This window comes from Poecilia latipinna, unplaced genomic scaffold, assembly GCF_001443285.1.
Source record: "Poecilia latipinna isolate Pla-1442-1.1 unplaced genomic scaffold, P_latipinna-1.0 Scaffold1135, whole genome shotgun sequence".
In the NCBI taxonomy this organism is placed as follows: Eukaryota; Metazoa; Chordata; class Actinopteri; order Cyprinodontiformes; family Poeciliidae; genus Poecilia; species Poecilia latipinna.
Genome location: NW_015113751.1, coordinates 23,740 through 38,999, shown reverse-complemented (window position 1 = coordinate 38,999; position 15,260 = coordinate 23,740). Strand labels below are relative to the sequence as shown.

The 15,260-nt window shown below is 38.0% G+C and overlaps 2 protein-coding genes across 3 annotated transcripts in view; one reads left to right on the top strand and one right to left on the bottom strand.

Moving 5' to 3' along the window:
* The window catches only part of LOC106959943 (cationic amino acid transporter 2), a 19,916-nt gene extending 13,686 nt beyond the window's left edge, over positions 1 to 6,230 (bottom strand). For both annotated transcript variants that reach the window (XM_015052818.1, XM_015052817.1), the window contains exon 1: positions 6,148 to 6,230. The gene's annotated coding sequence lies outside the window, so the exon portion shown is untranslated. The remainder of the gene's footprint in view (positions 1 to 6,147) is intronic.
* A 3,021-nt stretch (positions 6,231 to 9,251) lies between these two features.
* On the top strand, positions 9,252 to 15,027 carry casr (calcium-sensing receptor). The gene is made up of 6 exons (XM_015052809.1): positions 9,252 to 9,552; positions 10,345 to 10,651; positions 10,824 to 11,663; positions 11,753 to 11,983; positions 13,239 to 13,362; positions 13,442 to 15,027. The coding sequence occupies exons 1-6, from the start codon at positions 9,368 to 9,370 to the stop codon at positions 14,575 to 14,577; spliced, it is 2,823 nt and encodes a 940-aa protein (XP_014908295.1). The 5' UTR covers positions 9,252 to 9,367; the 3' UTR covers positions 14,578 to 15,027.
* The last annotated feature ends 233 nt before the right edge of the window (positions 15,028 to 15,260 follow it).

Sequence of the window (15,260 nt, the reverse complement as noted above, 5' to 3'; positions counted from 1 at the left end):
ATAAATATGTATTTTGTTGAACAAAATACATATTTATTACACATTCTGACAATAACACAAACAGAACAAAAACCATCCATCCTCTCTGTACACCCTTGTCGCTTGTGGGGTCGGGAGGGCTGCTGGTGCCTATCTCCAGCTAACGTTTCGGCGAGAGGCGGGGTACACCCTGGACTGGTCGCCAGTCTGTCTCAGGGCAACACAGAGACAGAAAGGACAAACAACCATGCACACACACACCTAGGGAGAATTTGGAGAGGTCAATTAACTTGACAGTCATGTTTTTGGACTGTAGGAGGAAGCCGGAGTACCCGGAGAGAACCCACGCATGCACAGGGAGAACATGCAAACTCCGTGCAGCAAGACCCCGGCCGGGGTCTTGCTGCAAAGCAACAGTACTACCTACTGCGCCACTGTGCAGCCCGCTTCTTTTAACATTGAAACTAAAAAATGAAATTACAATCTGACTTTTAGTACAAAACAGCAAAATGCTTGTGGCTAATCGATAGCCAACGAAGCCCAAGTGTTGCTCAAGAACCTAACATCCTCAAGTAAACCCTCTCTGAAGGATCTTCTGGTTTTCTTCATCCATTGCTGGTAACAAATGCTCCTCTTCATCCACTGCCCGTGAGTCTCCAACGCAAGTCAAAACCATCTGTCAGCTCTCGGCTCCCTCCCCAGAACCAACCTAACCCCACCTTACTGGATAGATGGATTCTTCTCCACCTATCCAGTAAGCTACTTAGTCAGTCATCAAATTCTCACTAAGTTGTACATATCTCACCTCTGCTTTCATTTTCCCTAGTGTCCCAGCAGCCTGGTTTGCTGACCAGTAATCAAGACCCCACTTAATGTCATTTTTGACATTTGCAAAATAAATCAGCTTTATCTGATTTCCAGGTTTCCCTGGTATGTGGGTCAGGCATCCAGCCTCCAACATGAGGCTGGATCGAGGTGAGGCTGGATCGAGGTGAGGATAATAATGCTGTAACACTAATCAGTGTTAACTACTATCGTAGTTATTGTAGGATTGATAATAATGCTGTAACACTAGTCAGTGTTACAGCATTATTATCAATCCTACAATAACTACGACAGTTAATGCAATAACATATCCTGCAGTCTCTGCCATACACAGCTTTCTGAGAGGGCTGTTCTCATATTCTTTAAAGGCCTTTTTCATTTCCTCTTGTAACAGCTTGATCATCTTGGCAATGATATTTTCATCCTTTGTTGTTAAAAAATGTTCTAGTTCTGAGCTACTTTGTGTTTTTTTCAGCTCATCAAGAACATTCCTGGCCATACGTTTCTGCTTTTTGGAGGTTGCAGAAAATTTCTTCGGTTTGGTGATCCCTTCTGTCACCCTGTCTGTCATCTTGTTGATGAGAGCGATTTCCTCTTTGCCGAGCTGATCAAAATCTTTTAAAATCCCGCCTTCAATCAGCATCCTAAGTGTAAAATTTAGTGCCAACAGCTTCAGCTGTTGTCTTTCACGTACCTTCTCCGTAGGATCAGGAACTTCAGGAATATTAAAAAATATCCTTTTTACATTCATTTCTTCTTCAAAAGTCTGCAAAACACAATTCTACACTTTTGACTGTAAGAACTCTTAGAACTTTTGTTTGTGGGAGACAGTAACTCAAAAGGTATGAAAGCCTTTGAAGTGTTATCATTCAGTTACGTCCTGTTAGTGACGTCATATGGCATATACCTTGTCAAGTTTCCCGTTAGTTTTCCGACCACGTTTTGGCCCTAACGTATTTTTCCCGCCGCGCTCCCGTATTAGTATTGTTAAGTAAAGTTCCCGCATTACTATATATTAATTTAAAATAATTTCTGTGCCTCTCCAAGCAGAATTAAATCACTAGTTTCGCGAGAACTGATACCGGCGCGCTTCGAGAGTGCATTCAGGCTACTTGAGCTCTAGTCTTCTGTCACTGAAAGAGCCATAGGCGTAAATCTCGGGGGGAATGGGGGAGAGATCCGGACCCCTCAATCTTGGAAAAGTCTAGAATTGCGCCCCCTCCAAAGAAATCAAGAAAGAAACCCTTGTGTATCAACCCTTGCAATATCAATATAAAAAAGACAATAGAAACAAAGAACGAAGTAAATCTGTCATTCATCTAAGAAAGAAAAAAAAAGAATACAGTTTTAGTTCCCCCCACCATTGTTAGAACAATGGTTCAGTCCAAAGTGTAGGACTAGCAACAGCTGCGCTGCTGATCGGTAAAGGCTCCGTTTGAGCCGGAGAAGTGAGGAGCTGGCTGTTAGCAATGACTGCATTACTCACAAAAAATCCTCCAGTAAGTAAATACTTAAAGCAAAAGACATGTTTTAATTACTTTCACTGCTCAATAGGAAGAAACCCATTGACAATAAAAATCAGTCCAGTTTGTTATTGCATTACTTTGGCTTGGAAATCAAAACTAGCGAAACTGCTACATTTCTTTCATAGACTTAGCTCCTTTTTCTGTCGCAGGTAGCCAATATTTCAATTATATTTAGCTCTATAACTGTTTAATAAGAAGAGTTTGAAACATTCAATATAGCGGACGCTGTGACGCATAGCAGCAACGGGCCGACCCACTCCATGAGGCGTCTAGGTGTTCATGTCTATGCGTTTAAAGCCGGGGGAGGTGGGAGGGGACACAACGGCGGCAGCGCGTCGGTTGGTCTGTGTTACCCAGAAAGCAGTTGGGAGTGATACAGTACAAATACCCCACTGACAGTGGAGAACCATTCCTATTTGAGTTCTGTCGCAAAAACTTTGATTGTGTAGATTGTGGTCTGCTAGTCCACAATCTACATTAGCATGTGTATACTACTTTAGCTTTTGTTTGTGAGACGGTCAAGCACGTGGTAGCTCCGCAGTGACGTCAAATGGGCATTAGCCAATGAAACGCGGACCCTGTGGTAAGGTCCATAGTCCACCTTTCATACAACTGTTAATGGTGACAACTGATGCATGTTTAATGACTCATTCAGTTGAACCGAACCAACATCATTTTGTTGTGAAGACCCACACTTGTCTCCTTATTCACAGTCTTTTTAAAGAAATGCTTAACCTGTAATTCAACTAATCTTTCAAGCCAATAATAAGTCTTTTGAAAAACTTGCAGAATAAGATCTTGTGTTTTAGGCCTCAGGAAGCTACAACGCCATTTATCAGAACGCCTAGCATTAACTTTTCAGACACATTTTCTTCTTGGCTGATTTATACTTTATAGTTCTAGTTAAAATTAACTATAATAAAGTAAAACTAAAACAAATAAATCAATTTTAAACACTTGTTTTATTTATGCAGCTGTTTCCAACATTATAAACTGTTGTACAGTGAACAAACATTCATTAGCAATCCATACGAGTTTTGAATATCAAAAGGCTTATAAAATTTTAGATCTGGGTTTTTCACAAGATATCTTTCACTATAAAAAACCCTGAAAGCATAAAAATGAACAAAGGTCTCTGTAAATAGCTGTTTAGGTAACAAAGGAAAAAGTGATTGTCAACTAAACCTATATCACTTATCTTGCTCTCAAGTCCCTAAACCTAGGTGAGTCCTTCATTTTGCCAACATCAAAGTTAAACAATGAAAAAATTTATAAAAATTAATTAATTCAGGGTCATAAAAGACATAACACAAAATGTCTTTTGAATAACTGCTTTCTGCAAGAAAGCAGTTTGCTTGGCATGGGATGAGTCACTTATCCATCATGATGTAGAGAATGTCAATCTTGCTCTTCTGACATCAAATAGCAAGGAGGTGTGGCTGCAGACCCCGTTGGTCCAGGAGATGTTCCTCTAAACTGCAGCATGACTAAAACTAAAGAATACATACACCAAACATAAGAAACCAGACATACGGCTACAGCCAAAACTTTAAGGATTAATAGAAACCAATAAAAGAAATTAATATTTTCCCAGACATATTCAAAGCTGCCATTTAATCTTGGAGACCACCATATGGTTTTGTAAGGAGATATCACCGTCCTCAGGGTATACTCCTCTCTGATTGGTTTAGCAGGAAGGTGTCTAACAGGAGATTTCCTTTTGACTTTTTAACATAAGGTCACAGAATATTTCTCCATCAACTTCAGTATCTGTTGCACCACTGGATGCAACTTTGGCATCAGATGACAGGCAAAATCTTTTAATGACTGGAAAAGTAAGAAGGAAAAATTTAGAGTGTAATTGTATAATCAGCAAGATTTTGTAATTGGCTTTATTTGAGTTACTAATTAGTATTTTGAGTTAATTACCCCTTTTACTCACCACAAAAGTAGTGTTATGAACTAAGAACATTTAAAAAAGAAAGCCTATTATTCCCTCCTACCAACCTGACCGAGATTAAAATCCACAAACCTTCCTCATGGAGCTGATGAAAGACAAACTGCCCTCCAACCCCGTCCAAGTTCCCATACGTGTCCAGGTAACATGAAGCTGGATCAGCATTTTACTGATGTATGGAATGTAACCGGGTGGTTTTACTGGAAAACATAGTTTACATCCAGTGGTTGTAAATTCCCACCCGGTTTGGGCCCTTGAACACATCTAGGCCCCGTTCCCCACCTTCACTTCCGTTCACAGCCTTGTCGGGCTCATTAGCGTATATAGGCACCGGGTGTGCACGCCAATCTGAGTGTGTTTGTTGGGTCCGTTGTTTGAGCTGGCTCTCAGTCAGATGAGCGCTGGCGCCGTGCTCATCGGGTTGCTGTGAGAGTGTTTAGATCGTGGACATTTGATACTGGTATGATAAATGGATTTTTGATGTCACTACTCTACCTGTCTATATTATTGTCAGCAGATACGTCATTGTTTTCTTTTGGTATTGCAGATTGCTGCTGTTGCCTATTATGCTCCCACAAACAGTGCAGAACCAGAGCAGTGCATAGCTCCTTATTTTTATTAGCTTATTGGGCACAGTCTTAGGACTGGGTTGGGCCAATGTGGGGTTTGTTTTTCTTTTGTCTAACATTATTTTGTGTTTCTACTAATTTGGTTTGCTTTTGTTTTTGGTTCCAATTGCTTATAGTCTTGTCCTGGGTTTTTGAGCCTTATTGAGTTTTAAATTAGAATGTCTATTTTTAATATTGTAAAAGAATGTATAAATAAAATATATTTTGTATACTATTTCTGTTTCATCATTCTCAGCCAGACCTACCTGGGTATAATTAATTGGGAAACTCTAGACCACTTGATCTTTCAGTGGTCTACCAGTTGGCTTTAGGGCCACGTCCTCAGTCACGATCCGGGTTGTGTTACAGGAATAAACCTAGACAAAGCAAATGTAATTTAGGTCAAGTGTTCCCCTTGGTGTAATACTCTATGCACGTTGGAGGACGTAACACTTCAGCATTGCTACCTATGTATTAGCCATGTGAATGTACAGGCTGGTAACATTGACATTACCATGGCAAAAATTGATTTAAAATTATACAAAAATGTAACTTTATTTTTCATAAGTACACACCCCGATATTTGTGTGTGTGTAAAAGTTGCAGTTACAACGGTGTTAATGTTGTACGTGCTACAGCAGCTAACTAGCAACCCACACAATTGGCTGCTAGCTAATACATCGGGTATAGCTGTTGCAAATAGACGAAGTATTAAACATCACTATCAACTTAAAAGTGCTTAACCAAAGTTTTAAGAAGTTGTACTTACCGTTTAGAACAGGAGAAGGAAAAAAAGTGGAGCGGTTTTCAAATTTCACTCCAAGGAAGACGATGAAGGAGGGAGGAGCTTATTTTCCTCCCATCAGAGTTGATTGAACACGATGGAACCAACTATGGAAAATAACTCGAACACTGGACACCATTTAACCCATCAAAGGTTAAAACAACACTTAACGGGTAAAATCAACCCTGACGCAATCAACTATTGGAAATAACTCTTTAAAGGTTAAATGACTCAACACTGGATGCCATTCACTCAAGGGTTAAAACAACTCTTAATGAGTTAGTCAACTCTGAAGCCTATAACCCTGAAATTTTAACTCTTCAGTTTTTGCTGTGTACCTCATTATTAAAACAAATGTGTGTTTTACATAATCCCAGTTTAACAGGTATTCATATTCAGTTAAAAAAATGTATTTAAATACATTATAAAGTAAATACCTCTGTTTATTTTTTGAGAAAGAGATCTTACCTTTTCAGCTGAATCTTGCAGTGTGTGGCTGTATTTTGATCTTTCAAGTCAACACCATGTGTGAGGATAAATCCATCCCCTTTGAAGTCTCAACTGCCCAACATGTTTTACACATTACGCTACGTTTCATACTTATGTGCCAATTCTGTGGGGGAAAAAAAGGACAATATCTGAAGAATTTATCAAAGGCAACGGCAGGCAGTACATCTAACATTAGAGAAGGTTAGATGTACTGCTTTCTGTTTAAATGACAACAAAAGTGTTTTTATTTGTTTTGCTCAAGTATTGTTTAGGTTCAAAATTGGTAATATATTTTAGGTATGGTTTGTGTGAAAATTTGTAATTACAAATGTATAGATAACATTGACCTCATCAAATGCAGGTGGTCTATATTACCTTTGAATAATTGCACAATAATAAAATGTTAGGTACTTTCCTGCTATAAAAAGAAGTTTGTAATTAAATGTCCTTTTTTTTTAGATTCTTGTACTTGATGGATACTGAGCTGGTTGGGAACACAAATGAGTCAACATGTTGTAAATTGAAATATTTTTCCTTAGGTACGTCTGCTCAGCAACAAATTGAATACAAGTTCATGTGAGCAGAAGGAATTAGCCCACTGTTTGTGGAACATTGTGGTGCAATCCAGCGTGTCCAAGGGTTTCCCTTAATCATGCTGCGGGTTAAGTTTAAACATTTCAAGGAAAAGCAATCATGGAAGAAAAAAAGTTGATTTTGGAGACTCTGTCAATTAGATTTATTTCTTATATAGCTTTCCTTATGTATTGGGACCTCTGGTAAACAATAAATATTTGTTTTAATTTATTAAAACAGAGTTATGATCTTGCTCTGAAAATGTTAGTAAAATTATCAATTTTACTAATATTTCTTTTGTTAAGAAAAATAATCCCTTGTTAGAAAATTATTTTCTTTTAAAACACTGCCACACATACTGGATCCTTTGCATACCTCAGCTGCTTTCTGCATCTTTATCATAAAAAACAAACATAGCTTTATTAATTCTGTCATAACCACATTGTTTTTGTTTTATTTGCCTAAATTTAAACATTTAGATATTTATTTATTTTATAAAATAAAAGCCCATGTGTAGTGCTTTATATGATGCTTGATTTGTCTTTTGGCGTACCAGGTGATTGCAGCTCATTTTTATCACTTTTCCATTGATTATTTTCTGTGTAATACTTTGAATTACCTTGTGTGTGAATAGTGATACAAAAATAAGATTCCCTTGATTTACTGGGGCTTTAAATTGAACTATGTCATTTGATCACGAGACTATAATTGAGTATTTCTGTAACGAACAGTCCAGGTGAGATTAAATATTTAACAACCACAGATAGGTAGATGGGTAATCTGTGATGTTGTGGGCCTTTTTTCCTCTGCCAAAGGCCTAAAAACCTTATTGTATTTGATGTCATCATTTACTATTTGAAATATCATGATATTTTATATAAAAATCCAGTGGACTTGGAAATCTAAAAGTAGCTTTGCACTGGATTTTCTACAGAATAATCATCCAAAACATACAGTTGAACTACAGTCAGCATCTCCCTTGGCCATCCCAGTTCTGTAAAACAAAATTTTATAGAAAACATACAGAAGAGCTAAAGAAAATGAGTGCAAGCTAGAACCCAGGACTTTGCATAACTAGAGAGACTGTGTAAACAGTATTATTTAAACATCCCTCTCCTTGTGCCCTATAAAATTTTAGTCTTGTGAAATATTATTGGGCACAATGCTCTTTTTTTTTTGCAAAAGGAGTTTGTGCAGCATATTAGGAGCACCGACAACTGTGCTGTTTTGTTAAAAGCTAAAATTATTTTTTTAATCCACTGAACAAATGTTCAAAGTACTTGTACTTTAATGAGATATAAACCTCCTCTAGTAAAAGATGGCTTTTACTACAGGAAGGTATTTGTCTGCACCTGTACCTTAGCCCATACTTATTCTTTATCTGCTTGAAAAGTGGCTAAAGAATAATTGACAGTAGCAATAACGTAAAAATACGAGACAACTTTACATTGTGACCACTTTGGGAGGAATTAACCATGAGCAGACTTCATTAGCTGAAGGAAATGAACAATCCTTCTTTCTGTTAATGATTTATCCAACAGAAAGAGGTTTGGACGGCAGCAGAGTCCTTTGAATTCATTCAGCATCCTGGACATTTCAGATAAAGTGCTTGAAGCTGGGTAAGAGCTGCAGGATGACTGTTTGAGGTTTATCTGCTTTGGAAGAACTCGGATGGTAAGTTTTCTCCTTATGATTCATCTTTAACTTTCGTTTTTATAGTTGGAAATTGTTCAAAGTTGCAAAGAAAATGCGACTGGAAATATTTTAAGGTTTTTTTTCTAGCTTAAATCAGAAAATAACACTTCTCTTGGGACTTGGAGGGCACTTATTTTAACTTCCTATTAAGTATATTTATTTTTCTTTGATGTGGAAGCACAAAAAAATCTGTGGCGTTTTGTTTACATTTTTACATTAAACAAAAAGAAAAGGCCCTTCACAATTTAAACTAGGAAGTTGTATTATTTTTCAAGGAAACATTTCCCTTGGCCACTACAAAAGCTCTTCTACCGTTCCTTCCTCCAAAAAAAGTTTCAGGGGAAGTAGTGACTTCATTATCAGAGCTCTGCTCCAGCATTTTTCCAGGAGTATTAACTAGTTTTGGAGGAGCAGCCATGGACTTTCTCCATGGTTACTGCAGTTCACTGGCCACAGCTTTAAGGTCTGCCTGAAGGAGGGTCGTTATGGTGTGACTCAGCTCTCAGCTGTGGAAATCCTGAGTCTGTCCGGCGTATTTCAAGTAGTATGCTGACCTTATTACTCAGGAGAGAAATGTTCAATTTTGTGTCTGTCTAATATTATTACCCAAATAACTCGCATATTAAACGAACTGTTGGTCAGTGATTAACTGTTGCTTTATTTGTAATGTAGTCCTTGTTATTTTATATATAGAGAAGCGATCTTGGCACTTGAGGTTTATTATGCGCAAAACTCTTAATATATGCTAATTTAATTTTGTTGTCTGAAAAGGCAAAACATGCTTTCCCTTTTTATTTCTCCCACAGGTAATTATTCTCACAATTACAAACATGAATAAAAGAAATCAGACCATCAAGGAGACTGGAGGAAGAAGAGCATAATACCACCCTGATCCTGACAAGGCACAGAAAATACTCCTACCCAATTGAAGATGAGATTGTTCCTGTGTTACCTTATAGTGTTGGGGTCCAATTATGTGATTTCAACATACGGGCCCCACCAGAGAGCACAGATGACTGGAGACATTTTGCTCGGAGGTCTTTTCCCCATGCACTTTGGTGTTGCATCTAAAGACCAAGACCTAGCAGCTCGACCCGAATCTACACAATGTGTTCGGTAAGATTTGTGATGTTTGTGATTAACTCACCAAACCAGTTTTTAAAATGTGGTAGCAAAAAAATATGCAAGTAGAGACTTAATGAATGTCTACTGGCATTTCAAATAAAACTGAAAGAAAATCTCATGGTGTCTTCACAGGGCACAATATTTTTTTTTAAAACGGCAGAATGGCAAGAGTTGAAAAGCAAGTTATATTCACTCTCCACATTTAGCTTCATGACACACGTGTTGCTTGGATGGTAAAATAGTGCTTATATGAACTCTCTTGCAACAGTTTTAACCAATATGTAAAGTATATACATTTTAATAAAAGTTACATACTGCAGCTTTAAGTGAATGTATATGACTTTTAAATGTTTTGTTACACAATCTGCCTCTTGACTGAAAAGAGATTTTATCTCTTTTGGGAACAAACCTAAAAATTATGGTTAAATTAAAAAAATATATAAATCAAGTCTTTGATGGTACAAGGCCATTTATTATCACCCTTATCTTTAGCTCCCTACACATATTCTCAATATGGTATAATAAATACCTCATTTTTATATAACTCTTTTAGGGGGAAAAAAAATTAATATGATTACTCTATTATTATTCCTTTTAGTCAGGAAATGGTTAGTCTGAAATAGACCATAGACATTTTGCACCTATTAAAGTCCAGTGCAAAATGAAGAATAAGATGACATATGGCATGAGGGGGGAAGTTGACCAGCAATTGTGCGAGTGTGCTGCATATACATTTACTTTTCAACACTGAATTTGTTGAACTCATCTTGTTTATTTTTACAGATTCAATTTCCGGGGTTTTCGCTGGCTGCAGGCAATGATTTTTGCCATTGAGGAGATCAACAACAGCAGCATTTTACTGCCCAACATCACCCTGGGCTACAGGATCTTTGACACGTGCAACACAGTGTCGAAAGCCTTGGAGGCTACCCTCAGTTTTGTGGCTCAAAACAAGATTGATTCCCTGAATTTAGACGAGTTTTGCAACTGCACTGATCACATCCCATCAACCATTGCAGTTGTAGGGGCTGCTGGATCTGCGGTCTCCACAGCAGTTGCCAATCTCCTTGGTCTCTTCTACATCCCTCAGGTCAGTATCTGGTCAGTTTGTAACCAAATTTATTGATCCAACTTATCTGTGAGGTTAAATTAAGAATCAAAGTAGAGATGATGATAAAAGTATGCAGAGTACTTGAATTACAGAAGAGAGTTTTCTGTGGTTAAACAACATGAACCTGAAATATAAATCTTTCCTGTTTCAGATCAGCTATGCTTCTTCTAGTCGACTCCTGAGCAACAAGAATCAGTACAAGTCTTTCATGAGAACCATTCCAACAGATGAATACCAGGTCACGGCCATGGCAGACATCATAGAGTACTTCCAGTGGAACTGGGTGATTGCTGTTGCTTCGGATGATGAATATGGGCGCCCAGGAATAGAAAAGTTTGAAAAAGAAATGGAAGAGCGAGACATCTGCATTCATCTGAATGAACTTATTTCTCAGTACTTTGAGGATTATGAGATCCGAGCTCTGGCTGACAGAATCGAAAACTCCACAGCTAAAGTAATTGTTGTTTTTGCTGGTGGCCCAGACATTGAGCCTTTAATCAAAGAGATGGTCAGGAGAAACATCACAGATCGCACCTGGCTAGCTAGTGAAGCATGGGCAAGCTCCTCTCTCATCGCTAAACCAGAATTTTTAGACGTTGTTGGAGGAACTATTGGTTTTGCTTTAAGAGCAGGACTTATACCCGGCTTTAGGGAGTTCTTGCAGCAGGTCCAGCCGAAGAAAGACAGCCATAATGAATTTGTCAGAGAGTTTTGGGAAGAAACCTTTAACTGTTACCTAGAAGGCAGCCCAAGGCTTCAAGAAAGTGAGAATGGCAGCACTAGTTTCAGGCCCTTGTGTACTGGTGAGGAAGATATTACAAGTGTTGAGACCCCATACCTGGACTACACACACCTTCGTATTTCCTATAATGCGTATGTAGCAGTTTATTCCATTGCACAGGCCCTGCAGGACATATTTACCTGCACACCTGGACGTGGACTTTTCGCAAACAATTCCTGTGCAGATATTAGGAAAATTGAAGCATGGCAGGTAACATGTTTTGTAAATGATTAAGACAGTTTTACAAAACCAAGTTTACAAATGTGTAAATCATCTAAATATATTGGTGTTTGTCATAGGTACTGAAACAGCTGAGACATTTGAACTACACCAACAGCATGGGTGAAAAGATGCACTTCGCTGAAAATGCAGACCTGGTAGCAAACTATACCATTATAAACTGGCAGAGATCCACTGAAGACGGCTCTGTGATGTTTAAGGAAGTTGGATACTACAATATTCATGCGAAGAGGGGAGGCAAACTGTCCATTGACAAGACAAAGATTCTTTGGAATGGATACTCTTCAGAGGTCAGTCAAATTAAGATAAAGATATTCTTGAAGTACACTGATGTCTTATGTTGAAGTCCACCAGGGTTACCCCTTTCTGACCCTCACCTACAGTCATGGGATATGGATCAAGACCAATGAGAATACAAGTAACTGAAACTAGTGTCCTCCAAATGGTGGCTGGTTTCAGCTTTAGAAATGGATTAAAGATAGTGTATCTGTCATGGCTTTATTTGCCAAATGGACAATTAACACCAACTGGGATTTTCAAGAGGAGTTAGTTGTTTTTTTTCCAACTCCTCTTAATCTGTCTCAGTGTAATATGAGACAGATTATTATACTGCCATGATGACATAGTGACAGTTTTAACAAACGTGTAAAAAAAAAAAAAAAAAAATATATATATATATATATATATATATATATATATATATATATATATATATATATATATTTTAAAGTTACATATTGCCGCTTTATTTGCCCCAAAAGTAATCCCTGGTATTGTTATTCAGACTTTATGGAGTGTTTTTATAGATATGCAAACAGGAAGCGTCCAGCCAACACGCAAGGTGCTAGAACGTGCATGAAAGCCACAGAAAATTTGCTTAAGGTGCAAATTAGAGCTGCCAGGATATTTTCTTAAATCAGTACTTTTAGATTCTGAAAAAAAGAAAAAAAATCTCCTCATGGTTACTGAATTCCAGTTAAAAAACTGTAAAATCAAAGACATTGGGAGGCAGTAGTGTTTGATGGCGATCCTGATCATTGTTTATGCAATGCAAAACCAAGTCTTCTACACTTCTCTATAATAATACTAATTTGTACTTTGTATTTTGTTTTCCTTGGCAACATTTTTTCTTAATTGTCAGTCATTTCATTCTGGAAAGTGTTTCTCATAATCAAAGTTTATTTAAAAAAAAATAAACAAACAAAATCAAACAAAATAATAATTAAAAAAAACCCTCCAGAGTGGACCAGAGGTTCAAACGCAGCAAAAATATCTACACGTTGCTAAGTACTGATATTAGCACGAACAGGAGAAATGTCAGCACAACTTTATATGTGTGTCACTTTTTGTTCTCCTCTATCCCCATGACGCTCACACCTAAGTTACTAATCAAATTTGAAAACATTTGCATTCATTTGTCTGACATCTTAACAATAGCCTAGTCATTTTCAATGAGGAAATGCATCCAGGTTTTTACTGCTACTCTATTCGTCGTATATTTGTTTTTATGTTGCTGTCCTCATGCAACTTGTTTACTGTTTGCAGGTGCCGTTCTCTAACTGCAGTGAGGACTGTGAACCAGGCACAAGAAAAGGAATCATTGACAGCATGCCCACATGCTGCTTTGAATGCACTGAGTGTTCAGACGGAGAGTATAGTAATCACAGAGGTAAAATGCTATGCTCCTCATGGTAGTCCTTGTAATTATTTTAGTTTCTAAAACAGATTGTGTTTTTGGCTTTACACAGATGCCAGCGTCTGCACCAAGTGTCCAAACAACTCTTGGTCCAATGGGAACCATACGTTCTGTTTCCTGAAACAAATAGAGTTCCTCTCTTGGACAGAACCTTTTGGGATAGCTTTGGCCATATGTGCTGTGGTTGGTGTCGTCTTGACAGCCTTTGTGATGGGAGTTTTTATCCGATTCCGCAATACCCCAATAGTAAAGGCCACCAACCGTGAACTGTCCTACGTCCTCCTGTTCTCACTAATCTGCTGCTTCTCCAGTTCTTTAATTTTCATCGGAGAACCACTGGACTGGACATGTCGCTTAAGGCAGCCCGCCTTCGGGATTAGCTTTGTTCTCTGCATCTCCTGTATCCTTGTGAAAACTAACAGAGTGCTGTTAGTATTTGAGGCAAAGATCCCTACAAGTCTCCATCGTAAATGGTGGGGTTTAAATTTACAGTTTCTCCTGGTGTTTCTGTGCACATTTGTCCAAGTCATGATATGTGTGGTCTGGCTTTACAATGCCCCTCCTTCAAGCTACAGGAACTATGACATTGATGAGATCATTTTCATCACATGCAATGAAGGTTCAGTGATGGCTCTTGGGTTCCTCATTGGATATACATGCCTGTTAGCGGCCATTTGTTTCTTTTTTGCATTTAAATCCAGAAAGCTTCCAGAAAATTTCACAGAAGCCAAGTTCATCACCTTTAGCATGCTCATTTTCTTCATTGTTTGGATCTCTTTTATCCCTGCCTACTTCAGTACATATGGCAAGTTTGTGTCAGCTGTGGAGGTCATTGCTATCCTGGCATCCAGCTTTGGACAACTAGCTTGCATTTTCTTTAACAAGGTGTACATCATCCTCTTCAAACCATCCAGGAATACCATTGAAGAGGTACGATGCAGCACCGCTGCCCATGCTTTCAAAGTGGCCGCCAAAGCTACGCTAAAACACAGTACACTTTCGAGGAAAAAATCGGGGAGCATTGGTGGGTCCTCTGCCTCAACTCCATCCTCATCCATCAGCCTCAAGACCAATGGCAATGACTGCGACACGACTTCAGGGAGGCACAGGCCGAGGGTGAGCTTCGGCAGTGGAACAGTCACTCTGTCGTTGAGCTTTGAGGAGTCAAGAAGGAGTTCTCTGATGTAGTTGAGAACGCATTGGTATGATCTGCATAACCTGACCCCCAACAATTTCAATAAACTAGACACTTAGCTTTTCACAGAAATGTTAACACTAATGGATTGTGCAAGTTACACATGAGAAGACGTTTACTTTTTTTTTTCTTAGAAAACTAAAGTGCCCACCATGGTATGGACAAGAGTGTAAGGATCAGAATGAGGCACCAAGACGGGAACGGAGGTTGACAAAACAAATCCATAAAATCTAAATAAGTATTAGTTTAAAACTCGGACCCATTAGTTGTACACGGAACAAAAATGTATGATTCTCGGTACCAACTCAAAGATTCAATGTGGAACCACTTATTTTTTTGAATTGCTCAACTTCTTAAATTCTAATTAATCAGTCAAAACATGAGATGTATGTCAGATTTTATTTTTTAAAAATTGTTTTTTATTTTAATTTTCTTTGTATCTTGACAAAAACAATTTACTAAATACAGAAAATGTCAGTCCAACTTACACTCAAACTTTGACATTAGTTTTCAGTTTAAATCTGCTTTACAGTAAGAATTTTAAGAAATAATTGAATATTTTGTATAAATAAAGCCATTAAATCACATTTTTATGTTTATTCTCTACGTGAGTGGGATATCTACAAGACATTTGTCTTTATTTCTTCACTGATTGTCACTTTTAGAGGTCGAGAGG